At 37.3% G+C, this 13,717-nt stretch overlaps 1 protein-coding gene across 3 annotated transcripts in view; it reads left to right on the top strand.

The window, feature by feature from the left end:
* The window catches only part of astn1 (astrotactin 1), a 225,066-nt gene that overhangs the window by 118,985 nt on the left and 92,364 nt on the right, over window positions 1-13,717 (top strand). For all 3 annotated transcript variants that reach the window (XM_039654609.2, XM_039654610.2, XM_039654608.2), the window contains one exon: window positions 2,979-3,106. In XM_039654609.2, coding sequence (XP_039510543.1) covers window positions 2,979-3,106 — 128 coding nt within the window. The remainder of the gene's footprint in view (window positions 1-2,978; window positions 3,107-13,717) is intronic.

Here is a 13,717-nt window from a genome sequence, read left to right as displayed (position 1 = left end):
CGAAATGTACGTGCTGCAAAAAATGTTTCTCATTATCAATTTTAGCGTGTTAACTTTCTGAGTCTGCCATTTTCGCTTTTAGATGGCTTTTCAAGACTTTCTGTTGTATTGTGTCATTATTGTACTCTATAATGTTAATCTTCCATCAGCTGTTGCTGGACAGCAACAGTTCACCTATTTTTTACATGCAGAATTATTCTATTGTCATTTTGAATTATTTATATTATTCACTTGTTCCCATTCTAATCCCACCTGCAATGCCCTGAGCATCTTATAAAACTTGCATATTCTGTCTATAATTGCGTGCTGCTAGATATTATTACTGAACTCTCCTTCCTGTATGTCGACCCACATGATTAATGAAGTTACATCAAGTTTCCTCAGGAGACTATTCTGTATGCAGTATAGGGAAAGTAAAAGGCATTCGTCATGCAAGTATCTGTTAACATTTTAGCTCATTGTGTAAGCTAAAATATAGACCATTTCACAAGATGTAAACAACACTGGTCCAGAAGAACTTCCTGTTTCAGTTTTTTAACACTACAAGAAAGCTGGGATAAAATACAACCAACAGAACATTTAAAACTGAATCGAAAAGTTAAACAAACATCTTTAAGAGGTTTTCTTTACATGTGAAATAAAGAAAACAGTTGCAAACTGAAACAGGAAGTGCTTCTGGACCAGTCTTGTTTACATCTTGTGAAATGGTCTATAGAGAAAGTTGTGGTAAGCTATTACATTTGGTAGTAAGCAACAAAGTAGCAATTACATTTTATATTGCGTTTATTATTTTTATTATTATGCACCAACATTCATAGACATTTAAATTCACAGGGGTTGTAGTCATAAATATTACCCAGTATTAATTTCAGAAACCATATGTATCATTTTCATTAAAATTACTGGCCCCTAAGTTTACTGCACATTTCTATTTAGCTGCACCGACTCTGTGGGGAACTGAACCTTTTATCAGATGTGACTTTGACAAGCTATTAATATTTCAATATGTGAGTATCTATTGAACCGTGAGCTTCAAGTTTGACAAGAGAAACAACTTTTTTACATTTTTATTAGACGTGGGAAGGAAATCACCTGATGTTCAGAGAATTTTCTGCAGAATGTGCACCCAAGAGGATGTATTTGGGAATAGTTTTTGAGGTTTATGCCAGATTTAATTTGGCCTAGAAAACCTTCAGTTGCATATACAGTACATCTGTGGAATCTGATATATCATGTTCTAGGTTACAAATATAGGATGTTGTTATTCCTTATTAAAAACAGGAAGTTTTAAATCATCCAGGAAGCGTGGGTAACACTGTAGGCATATTTGACTGTTTGTCGAACATAAATGACAGAGTGTTCCACTTTCAGCCACTTTTCATTTCTGTATTAACATAAAGCACATATTGTAAGCCTCTGGCTTTTCCCCCTGTTAAAGCCCAATTATTTATACAGTGCTCTGTGTATTCAGAGATAATATAATTCTCTCATCCAAGTCCACTTTTAAATCGGATATGACAGTAATGCTCAAAAAGAGATTTCGATTGCATAATGTTGCCTTGTACAATTTCCTGGATGCTCGCTCATTTATGAGATACTCTTGTAAACAGCGCTCTAGAATCTTGTTGCGTTCTCCATATTTCCCTTGTGTGCTTTCTGGGTGCTTATTTTGCCTTGAAAAGGAAATTGTTTATTCTATATTCTTCGTTACTCCTTTTGTTTGTACTTTTCTTTGACATATCTCATTGTTTAGTTTCCACAAATACTCATTCACAGAATAATGTAACCTTCATCTAACTTAAGATACATTGAAAGATATTGAGTCAGACCTTGTATAAATGCTGAGTTTGCCGCCTTTTTGCATCTTTTGCTGTTATATCAGTTTATCCCTTTACATCAGGCCTTCTTTCCAATGCATACTGTATTTTCTCACATTGCTTTGAAACCAAACTATATCTACTTAAACACATCTTCTCACTTTTTGTCTCTATATTCTTGTTTAAATTTTTTCTCAAAGTCTAGAGTACTTCAGCTGATCTCAGTCATTCCTTTACGCACTGCTTTCTTCGGTTTGTTTTTTTTCCTGTTCTCTTACAGCTAATCTATGTTATTTCAAATTTTCACAACAATATTTATGTCATATTTTATACATAGCAAAACCTTTAGCACCATTGAAATGTATCCTATCCTATGGCTTTATTTACTCCTTCATCCTCCATTTATGTGACCCTGGATCACAAAACCAGTCATATGTTGCATTGGTATATTTGTGGCAATAGCCAACAATAAATTGCATGGGTCAAAATGATCAATTTTACTTTTATGCCAAAAATCAATACGATGTTATTGTTAAGTAAAGATTATGTTCCATGAAGATATTTTGTAAATTTCCTACCTTAAATATATAAAACCTTTGTTTTCGTGAGGGAATAGAGCACAATCGGGAACATAGATGGACAACTTTAAAGGCAATTTTCTCAATGTTTCGATTATTTTTTGCCAATAATCGTATCTCGGCCAACTAATTGTCCTATAACAAACCAGACATCAATGGAAAGCTTGTATCTCAATTTAAAAAAAAAAAAATACTTATGTGACTGATTTGTATTCCAGGATCACTTATGTTTATGCAGACATAGCTTTTTATTTATTTATTTATTTATTTATTTATTTGTTTTCTGTGAGCATAGTTCATGATAAGCTCATAAGTTACTGTTTACTGTTTATTTTAGTGCGCAATATCCATATTTTACAAGATTTTCTTTTTCGCTCTTTATTTAACATTATCATTCAAATGTTTTTGTTTTATTGATCAAATTTCCCACCACCTAGCAATTTTCATTTTTCAAATATGTGTCAAAAATAAATAAATAAACATGTAATTGGGTTAAATGTATGCTTTATGTAATTGACAGATGACCCTTTAAACAATGAACTGTGTTTTGAGTGGATTTTCTCCTTTATCTTCTGCTATCTAGGCAAAAAAACTTTGCCCGTGGCATCGAGCAGCAGCTCCCGGATGGCATGGTGGTGGCGTCTGTGCCGACTGAATCCCAATGTCATGAGGAGCTGTCCGACCCAGTGCCTGATCCAGAGTACCTCACTGGTAAGAACTTGTGCATTTATGATCAATCACTCAACACCTCAGTGACTACATCAGCTTGTAGTCTTTAAGAAGACACTGACAACCAAGACAACACATCTTCATTTTTTTTTTTTTATGTGATAACCTAATCAAGTCATTTTCTTAATCTATTGACAGCCTTATATTATTGTTTTGAGGTTTAAAAAGTGGTTCAAAGGGATGAAATGTGTAATCTGTTACCTTGTTCATTTGAGGAGCGTTGTGTTGTTTGATGGTGTCTGTATTACATACGCTGAGTGGCAAAATCTTATTATAACTATTATAACTCCTTCACCGAGGTCACAGCATGAAGCAACTGGCTAAAAGGCTTATTTCGTCTGTCAATGACATGACAAAGCTTGGTGTTGTGTTCTATTGGCTCAGGGTGCTGAGTCGTACCGTATATACATCAAATATATATACATATTTTAACAGAATGCAGAATATATGTTGCATTTTTTTCTTCAGATGTAAGTGTTATTTTATTTTCTAAGAATTTTGGGATGTTTTCCAAATTGGGCTCATGTTTGGTATTGGTTGTGTATGGTTATGCAATAATAAGAGTGATGTGAAGATTGGTTATTCTATGTTGTTGATCTTGCATTTGTTTAAGTCTAAATAACTGAAATAGTTCATGGGACTGAAATATTACCGAATAAATTTGAATCTATTTTCCGAGTTGGGATAGTGTTTCCTGTTTACTAGTTTATATTGGGCTGTGATTATTGTGATTATTAGTGATTATTGTAAGTACTTGCAGGTGTGCTAGGTTAATTGTTCATTTGTTGGAAATTTGATTAAAAAAATTAACAAGAATGAAAAAAGAGTGCACCTTTGAGTAAAAATAGAAATATTTTATATGTATATGAAAATGTGCTAAAGTATTTTTTTTCTTCAGTGTGAAAAAGACACTAAATTAAATATGAGTAATACTGGAAAAAATAAATTTTTACTCACACTGATCATTTTTTTAATTTAAGACAAAATAATGCTTTTAATCTAATTTTATATGAGAATATGAACTAAATAAACAAATTGTAATTTGTGCCACTTTCCCCAAGTGTTGACAAAGCTTTTAAACAATTATATTAGTCTTACAGATAATAAATGTTTGTCTTGATTAAATAAGCCTCTTAATCTCGCCTTTGACCTTATAAATCCATAATAGTAGCACTCTTCACTTGGATTTCCAGCTTAGCACAATCACAGCAAAGCCATTCAGCATTTATAATGCTAAAACACATTTAATAAACCAGATACTGTAGTTTGGGTCCAGGCTTTGCTGCTATAGATGCACTTCAGAATACAGCACAGCCTCTTGCACGTTAATGCCTAATTAATTGTTTATTAAAAAAGAAAAAATATTCATAAATCGATGCTCTCATTTCAGATCAAGATGCATTACATTAATCTTTAGTGTTTGTGTGTTTGTATGCATAAGTTATAAGTTTTTGCAAACAGTTGACTGGTTTGCATTATCTTCTGCCAGATCAAGTGGATGATGAAGAGGCATTCAAATGGAGAGGGTATTAACAAAATCATTTTTTTCTGGATGCTGCTGCCTCTGTCAGAACTCATTAGCTGACCAATCTGATTCATTTCTGGAGCTGGGGGGGGGGGGGGTCAACTTTTATCATCCAGTTAATGAGAAAGAAAAGGGGGAGAGGTGAAATCCTGTCATGTCATATAAGGCTTCAGAATGCTGCATCTTTCATCATATTCTTACCCTCTCGCTTTGGCCACCCATATCAGACTGCCAAAGAGTGAAGGATTGTAGTCCTTAAGGTCTGATGTAAAATTGACAGCAGGAAAGGCAAAACAAAATAGAAATCTTATGTGCTTGTTTTTTTTTTTCTTCATCTGCCAGCTGTTGCCAGTTTCAGCATGTATCTTTTCTTCTATATATTGTCATTGTCACAATACCACACACAGGAAACAGGAATAGATTTAAAAGCAGTTTAACAGGTGTCCGTAATCATAAACCAGTCCAGGCAAGGGTGAAAATCCATATAAACAACCCAGAAACAAGAAACGAAACAAAACAAGAACAAGCAAGAACTCAGAAGTGGTGTGACGAATAACAAGGACTCCGTAAACTCCGTAACACACAGAACATGACAATCAAAATGGGGAACAGCTGAGTGCAATGAACAGTGATGAGCGCAGACAAGGATTGTGGGGAATGGAGTTCCAAAGGTGAATGACACCTCTAGTGGACATCAGGGAACATAAACCAGACACTGTGACATCCAGATCGAACAGTCTCTGGATCGGCAGACGTGACGTGAACAGTCATTGGATCGGCAGACGTGACGTGAGCAGTCTCTGGATCGGCAGACGTGACATGAACCGTCTCTGACTGGGCAGACGTGACGTGAACCATCTCTGACTGGGCAGACGTGACGTGAGCAGTCTCTGGATCGGCAGACGTGACGTGAACAGTCTCTGGATTGGCAGATGTGACATAAACCGTCACTTACTGGGCAGACGTGACGTGAGCAGTCTCTGGATCGGCAGACGTGACATGAACCGTCTCTGACTGGGCAGACGTGACGTGAACCATCTCTGGCTGGGCAGACGTGACCTGAACAGTCTCTGACTGGGCAGACGTGACGTGAGCAGTCTCTGGCTCCGCAGACGTGACGTGAGCAGTCTCTGGATCGGCAGACGTGACGTGAGCAGTCTCTGGTACAGCCTCCGGAAAAACAATGGGCTGCTGGGGCATGGCCTCTGGGCTCTATGGGGAGGCTGGAGGTCTTCCTCCTCCTCCGCCGTTTCTGATGGTGATGTGCATGCTCTGGGGTGCGTTTCTCGAAAGCATCGTTAGCCAACTATGGTCGCAAGTTCCGTTGTTATCAGCATAGTTCAACGAGTCTGTTTTCCGAAACAATCGTTCCAACGAACATTCACAAAACAGCATCACAAAGTTGTGTGATTTGAACGACAGCTCTCGACCTGTGGTTAGAGGGATCGTTTCTATATTGCATCACATTTGGACATAATAAATCCTTATCTTGAGCAAAATAAGCAAGCTGACATTCAGTACAACCGGTGCCTTTTATTTAGAATACATACAAATGTTAAAAAAAAAATACATACAAATGTAAAAAAAAAAAGAAAAAAAGTATAAGGTATATATATATATATATATATATATATATATATATATATTATTTTGCTTTTATTAATTATTTTTAAATTAAGATTAACTTAGTGATAAGTATGATTATCAAGTATGATTAAGCAATAACAATTTGACAAGGAGATGATGGAATAATAAAAAAAAAACTTTTTAAAATAACTTAACTAGAAGACTTAATAAGTTCAATTTACTTAATAACTCTAACCTTATATGAAAGTATAAGTCTTAATATCTGGCAAAACTTTCCTTCTGAAGTGAATTTATCTTGATTTAAGAATATTTCATGGAAAAATGACAATTGATTTATTTGTACATTTTTGCAGAGTAAGTGGCATGAATAAATTATTTTTTTTTTTTTTAAAAAACACATTTGTAATTGTATTAAATAAACACTTTAAACTGCTAGTCCTAGTGTAGCACAGCTACTTTTGACGTCCTAAAATAAAAAAAATAAATAAAAAAAAATGCCTGGCATTTATCCCGTTTTACAGCAATTGTATTATGGTCAACTTGATTCCCCAACCACCATTCAACTCCAATTTGTAATCCAGTCTAAAGGTGATAAGTGTATAAAATTGTCTGGTCTGGTCTTTCATTTTGCCTGAGCTACTGGAGGGAGCAGGTGCTTTTGCTCAAAGAAACAATGGTTGACATAGCTGGTCTTCAGACCTAATCGTCATGGCATCAGGTGAGACTTATGAGAGGTCATATTGGATTCTTGCTGGAAGATTAAAATGGGTAATCTGGTAGAGTCACCCTCTGTCAGTCATGCTTGAGGCCTTGGCTATGAAGACAGAGGTTATTTATCTATTATAGTGTGACGTACTGCAGGCCTGGAAGGGAGGCATATGAAGCAGGTGGTTCAGTAAGAAACACTCCAACCTTTCACACTCATCCCCCTCGCACCTGATGCACTCCTCTATTGCAAGAACTGCAAATTATTCCTAATGCACGATTCATTAGTCATATCAGACACCTGTGTGTCATTCATACTTTTAATTACAACCATAGAAAGCTCTTCGGAGTACACATCTCACCATCACCACCATTCATTCAAGACAAGTAAAGCTCTTGTTGTTGTCATACGTGATTTTTTGTACTTCATGAGGCTGTTACAGTTCATTTCAGTTCAGTTCATCAATAGAAGGACAGAATAAGGCACTTTAACAAAGTTGTTTCAAACCTGTGTGACTCTTTATTCTGGGGAACACAAAAGGAGATCTTTTGGAGAATGTTTTAAGGAAAGTCCATACCAGATTGAAATGACATGAGGCGAGGGTGAGCAAAAAATGACAGAATTTTAGTTTTTGGGTGAACTATTCCTTTAAGTTCTACTGTACTAATGATATGAAAACAGTTGTCTTAAACATCTGCAAACGAATGCTTCTGGTTGGTTAATACACACTATCATTCAAAAAGTAGTATGTGCGGAAATATAGGACTTCATATATCCCTTTTTTTTGTTAGTTAATGAGATCATTTTAAAAATGTGCATAAAAATTATGCGCTCAACTGAGGTGGATAATTATTTTGTCTGATTCGAAGATATGCACATAAACTACGATGGAAACACATTTACTGAATAAATCACTGAACGCAAACCTTGCTTGCATCAGCAAGGATGTGATTGGATAACTGGACTAACCAGTGGACCAATTTCATTGCAGACCGTCTCAAATGTTGGTTTGGTCATTCTGAAATGCCTGAGCCAAAGTCTGTTGGGTATTATTACCTCCCAGAACTGTCACATGATTTCAACGCAACACAAGATAACATGGTGCAAGATAACATGGCAGCGTTTATTGGGTTTCTTCTACGTGCTCTGAGGTGAAAGTCATTTGTCGATGTATAAAAAAAGAGCCACAGTGGCTTCCCATAACTGCAGCAACTTCCATTTTAATACAGATATTTTGTGCCAATTTCCTAGGGAGTGACAATTTTGTAGGGAACGGAATGGAAACTGTTTCATGCAATATTTCAATTTGCAACTTTGGATGGAAACATAGCTAGTGAGGTTTTAAATTAAAATGTTTCTTTCTCGTTGCTCATTGTAACTTTGTTGCAATAATCTTTGCGGCAGAATTTGAGAAGTGGGGTAAAAAAAAAAAAAAAAAAAAAGTTTAAACTCCTGTTTTAAGAAAAGCTTTTGTTTCTCGCCCATGCCCTTAATACATCATCGCTGTGTTTTTCCCTTGACTGTCTCGAGGCGTCAGCTCTGAAACTCACCTGAGGTTAAAGTAGTCACTGGCTCAGGTAATTGGGTACGGTATGGGCAAGTGGCACATACCCGAGCAGGCGTTGAAGTTTTCAGGCTTCTGCCACCCTCCCTTGCTGATTTGGGCAAGTTGGTGCGACGGTCAGTGTATTTGTCACTATGTCAGCACTCCTGGAGCCGTTCCTCCCAACCCTCTCAGGGCAATGCATTCATCTTTCTATTCATCTCTGGGTTGGAAGTCATTCATCACAGGACCAGAGAACTCCATCAATTATTCCAATGGGAAAGGAAGAAGGCAGAGAAGCTTTGAAAGGCAAATACATCTTGATTTAATTGGAATGCAGGTAGAAAGCACATTGGCACAAAGCAGATTTCCTGCTGAAAGAAAGAAAGGAGGGAAATCATCTTTGCCTCCTGATGCATATGGTAAGTGCATTGAGGGTGGGGGTGTCCGGGTTAAGCAACGCTTGTCTTTGTGACACACAATTCATCTGGGGATTCTTTCAAAGGTGCACGCTCGCCGGCACAGTTTCATGGCAATCGAAATGAAAATGCTAAAAGAATTCACTTCAAAACACACATTACATGATGCAAAAACACCACAGGTGCTACAGCCGGCTGGGCAGGTACTGGGCGGTGAGTGAAGGATGAATAGATGCCATTGATCATCAAACACAATGGAGGCTGCGGAGAGATGACTGAAATGGCTGACACATGGATTTCTCACCGCTTCTTACGAATTAGCTGTGCTTGGGCAATCTCCCCAATTCTGCTCTTGAAGTCAGCACAGAAGTGACAAGGTCCAGATTTAATCGGATGGATCCAATCAAGTTAGGCCTTTGTGGATGCTCTGCAGTGGGAGTTCCTGTAATCCCAAAGAATGGCCTGGCAGGATCGATGAGCTGGAGATTTCCTGTTTCATGTTTGGATCTTCTTTCATCACCGCTCATGTGTGCAGATACCACCTTGCAGTTTCAGTCCATGAGGTTTTCTAGTCGCTACACGGGAAGAAGTGGAACAGATGAGTGTCTGCAGAGCTTTTTAATGCTTGGCAGTATGTTATTTCTGCTTGAGTTCTATCATGGACAGTTTTGCTGTCTGGCAGAAGGAATGTGGGAGTTGATATGTGACCTTGCGGTGAAGTTTAAAACTTTGTTTGCATCTTCTGTGATTTATTAATCTGTGTGCTTTTTTTTGTAAACCATGAGCCTGTTCTCATCCCAAGGTGTCTTATAAGCATAGACATCCACCGCACATGGCACCCTTCAGCGTCAAATGAGACGCAGATATATATATATATATATATAGTAGGGGTGGCACGGTTCACAAAACCCACGGTTCGGTTTGTATCACGGTTTTAGGGTCACGGTTTTCGGTTCTGTACGGTTCTTGTTATTTTTGCTTTTAATCTTTAACACTCCAGAAATGTACTTCAGCATGTGATATATAGCTTAATTATCCACACTTTAGGATACAGTATTAAAAATATATATATATTATATTCATGCAATCATGCACAAACTGAATTTGACTCTTTGACTTTAAGCACATTTTGGGACTATCTCAGAGGAAAGCTAGGTGAGATTTAGATACAGCAAGAGAGAAGAAATTGACATGCTTTTTGTTTATTTGGCAAAAAAAAAGAGGAGAATGTGTATCACTATCTCTACAAGAACCTGTGCATTTTTATCACATAAATCTTATTTACAAAAAGAAATTAACTTTCATGTATCAACTGCTAACTTTTGTAGCTCTTACCAAAATTCTATCTTTTAAAAGAAAAAGAGAGGAACTCTTAAAACACTGTCTTTTAAATGTCAATATACATGAAACCTCATTGCCTATAGATAATTAAGCTATAGCAATAGCAAAGGCCATAAACATAAAGTGAAATTTAAGTTCAACCTCAACACAAAAACAGTATCAACAATGCTTCTATTCCCAAAATGTGAGGGTACTTTTTTCCACTTAAAATTAAAGTGCAGGGTTTGGAAACGTATGACTGAAGCTCTTATCTATACATAAAGTGCCACTGTAGTTAAATTAAAATATCATAACATGAAATCCAAAATGTTCCCACACACCGGACTTATACCATAGACTTATACGACGCTGGCGCATCCTCCAACTCCCTCATCTCTCCCACTTGCCATTTCTCCGTGTGCCGTGACCTGCAGCGCTCCATACTCCACTTTTACTGGCTTGTTTATTAACTTGAACCGGCGCTGCACAGAGCGATCGGTAATGACATCAAATACCGCGAAAGTGATGAATGCATGGAGCCGACTCGCGCTAGATTGATGTTATTCACCGATCGCTCTGTGCAGCGCCGGTCCAAGTCGAACAAGTTTATGTCGCGCGAAAAGAAAACACACGTCACATACGGGCACGAGGTTACATTGCGCATGCGTCGAACCGTGAGACGCACACATGCTCCGAACCGAGACAAGCGAACCGAACGGTACGGGTGTTTTTTCATGTACCGTGCCACCCCTAATATATATATATATATATATATATATATGTGGGGCAGAAGGCTCCTCTTGGTGGTCTAACCCTAACCCTACCCCATACCTAAACCTACCACAACCGAAGCGTCTCATTGGACGCTAAAGGATACCATGTGTGTTGGATGTCTATGCTTTGGCAAAAGAGTTGTATATGATGCCTTGGGATGAGAATGCGTTGAAACTATCTATATATTTCTCCATCCGTCCATCCATATGTCTGTCTGTCTGTCTCTTTCTCTCTCTCCCTCTCTTTCATCATAAACGACCAATCAGAGAAAACGCCCTGCAGGTGTCTGAGACAAACCCAGATCTGTATTTTGAGCTGAAAGCACATCTTTAATAAATAATGATCCAGACTCACATCTCCTGTAAATGAGATGCATGATTACATTAAACAGCTTAGCATGAGTTGATTTATTTGCTTAATTGCAGTACAGTCTGTAAATTTTTCAATAAACTAAATTATAAAATACCTCCCAGTAAAAATAAATACATTTAAAACTCGAATGACTACCAAGGCTGGTTGAGTACTTGTTTATTGTAGCCTCAATATATAGAACACGGCTCATGTTTATTCTTGTTATGACAGGTGCTCCTTTAGGAGGTTTTCTTCGCATTGGGAAACTTCACACGCTATCTATACTTTATTAGATCTGTCAGTAATTTGAATTGGAAGAGGAGGTCACACCTTCAGGGGATCATTTCCAGTCAGTCCCCAATCCATCGTGGCATCAGCAAAGCAATCATTTTATACAGCTTAGCTGCTTAGTAGTCTTACAGTCTTCTACCATCATGAATTGAGTTTTTGCTCTGGTTATCTATAAATTTGTTTTTCCGGTTTTTCTCCCAGATAAACATTGAGTCTTTGCATTAGTTTGCACAATTTAATGCAGAAATAGGACATACGACTGCATTTTGATTATTGCACACTACATTCAAGAAGGTGTTAAAAGCTTGCCTTTAACTTTATCTCTAATTAAGCATTAACTTTTAACATCTCAACAAAAAAACAAAAAAAAAAAACATGGAAGTTTCCATGTCTGACGCAGCTCTTTTCATCTAGACTTTTTTTAGAAGCTTTTTGACAGATATTTAATTCTCTGCTTTCAAGTAGATGGCACACAGAGCATCGCTGTGGAGGTTTAATTCCTATATAATGCAATCTCTTTGTTTATTTATTGTTTATGCATTTCAACGACAGCATGTTGTGTGAGTTTTGTTGTTTGTTTAGTCTGCTGCATCTGTCAATTATTAATATACAAATGTGGAATTTCTTGTAACTCTGCAGTTGTCGAACGCCAAGCAAATCATACCCTTCTCTGATTGTTCAGTTCAAGTTCAAAATGAATTGGAGGGTGAAACAGCTTTCTCTGTTCCACACGTCTTCTCTGTAATTGAGAAAGCGTTCTTTCACAATCTGACTTTTGACATTCTTTACATTACATATGAGGGCCCATTTGTAAAAAAAAAAATATATATATATATATATATATTGTGCAGTTGCTAACTCAATGTGGCATTTGTGTCCCTCTTATTATACCAGCTTGTGTAACAGAGTTGAGCAGTTAACAAACATAACTGATAAGTATTCTATAATTATGCTCGATCCCGTTATGCGTGAACAAATGAAGAGTTCAGATGCAAAAGCCTCTAAGTGCCATTTGAAATTTCTTCTAGAGTGATCATTTTTATCAAGCTTGTATATTTAAGTTCAGTAATTTCACTTAAATGACTATTAATATGTAATCTTCATTGCCATTTAAGTGAAATTACTGAACTAAAATCAGGCTAAGGAAAATGTCATTTTAATTTATAAATTATTTTATTTATAAATTAAAAAACGCATGCCTCTCCTAATAAAAAATAATCTTTTTCACATTTTTTATTTTTTTTGGTGTGCATGGAATCAAGTGTATAGAGTACATGCATACACACACATTTATTTGAACCGTCCACACAACTTATGTGGTTTTACTATATCGAAGTCTAAAATGTTTTCAACAACAGTGTGGAATGAATCCATAATTTCAGTTGAGAACAGAACTCAAAGTGGCATGCACAGAGAGAGAGAGAGAGAAAAGGAAGCCTCATTAAAATTCAATTTTGGGCGTAGTCCTCAATGGTAATCACGTTTGGGGTTTAATTTATTCTTTGACACTGATTAATTGCATAGAATTGCTGGAGCCATTTCCTGCTGTAAACGTCAATTAATTAGCCGACAACATTAGATGTGATAATTAATACAGTGGGTGCCACAGCATGGGCCCTGGATCCTTCACGGGTGGCCCTTCAGATGCCTGTGGCCGATGCAAACACCCCAATTTTGGCATCTACGGGGATCTGGAGGTACAAGGCCAATGAGTTGAATGAAATAAGGAACTTATGTGCATAGGTTCCTGTAAGGATGTGGACTGCAGCGGTGGTGACAAACATCCGTTCTCCCTGTGGTCTTGCTGGTTTGGCGAACCCTTGTTAATCACTGACATCAGTCTGAGTGGCAGAGATTCATTCTGGAGCACATAGTCCCTCTCCCAAAGCCCATCTCAATTAAAATGGCAGCATATGGCCGAGTGACCAGTAAAGCACAGAGGCTGCTATCTGCTCTGATGTCTGGAGATTCTGATATGACGTCCCTCAGTATGGCTGAGAGGGAAAGTGTGTCACCTTGATCTTTTAAGAAGTGTCTGCTTCTCCTTGAGTCTCTATATTTGGAATAGATAGATCCT

This window comes from Pimephales promelas, chromosome 5, assembly GCF_988280905.1.
Source record: "Pimephales promelas chromosome 5, fPimPro1.hap1.1, whole genome shotgun sequence".
In the NCBI taxonomy this organism is placed as follows: Eukaryota; Metazoa; Chordata; class Actinopteri; order Cypriniformes; family Leuciscidae; genus Pimephales; species Pimephales promelas.
Note: the sequence above shows the minus strand (reverse complement) of the source record. Positions and strands in the feature narration are given on the sequence as shown.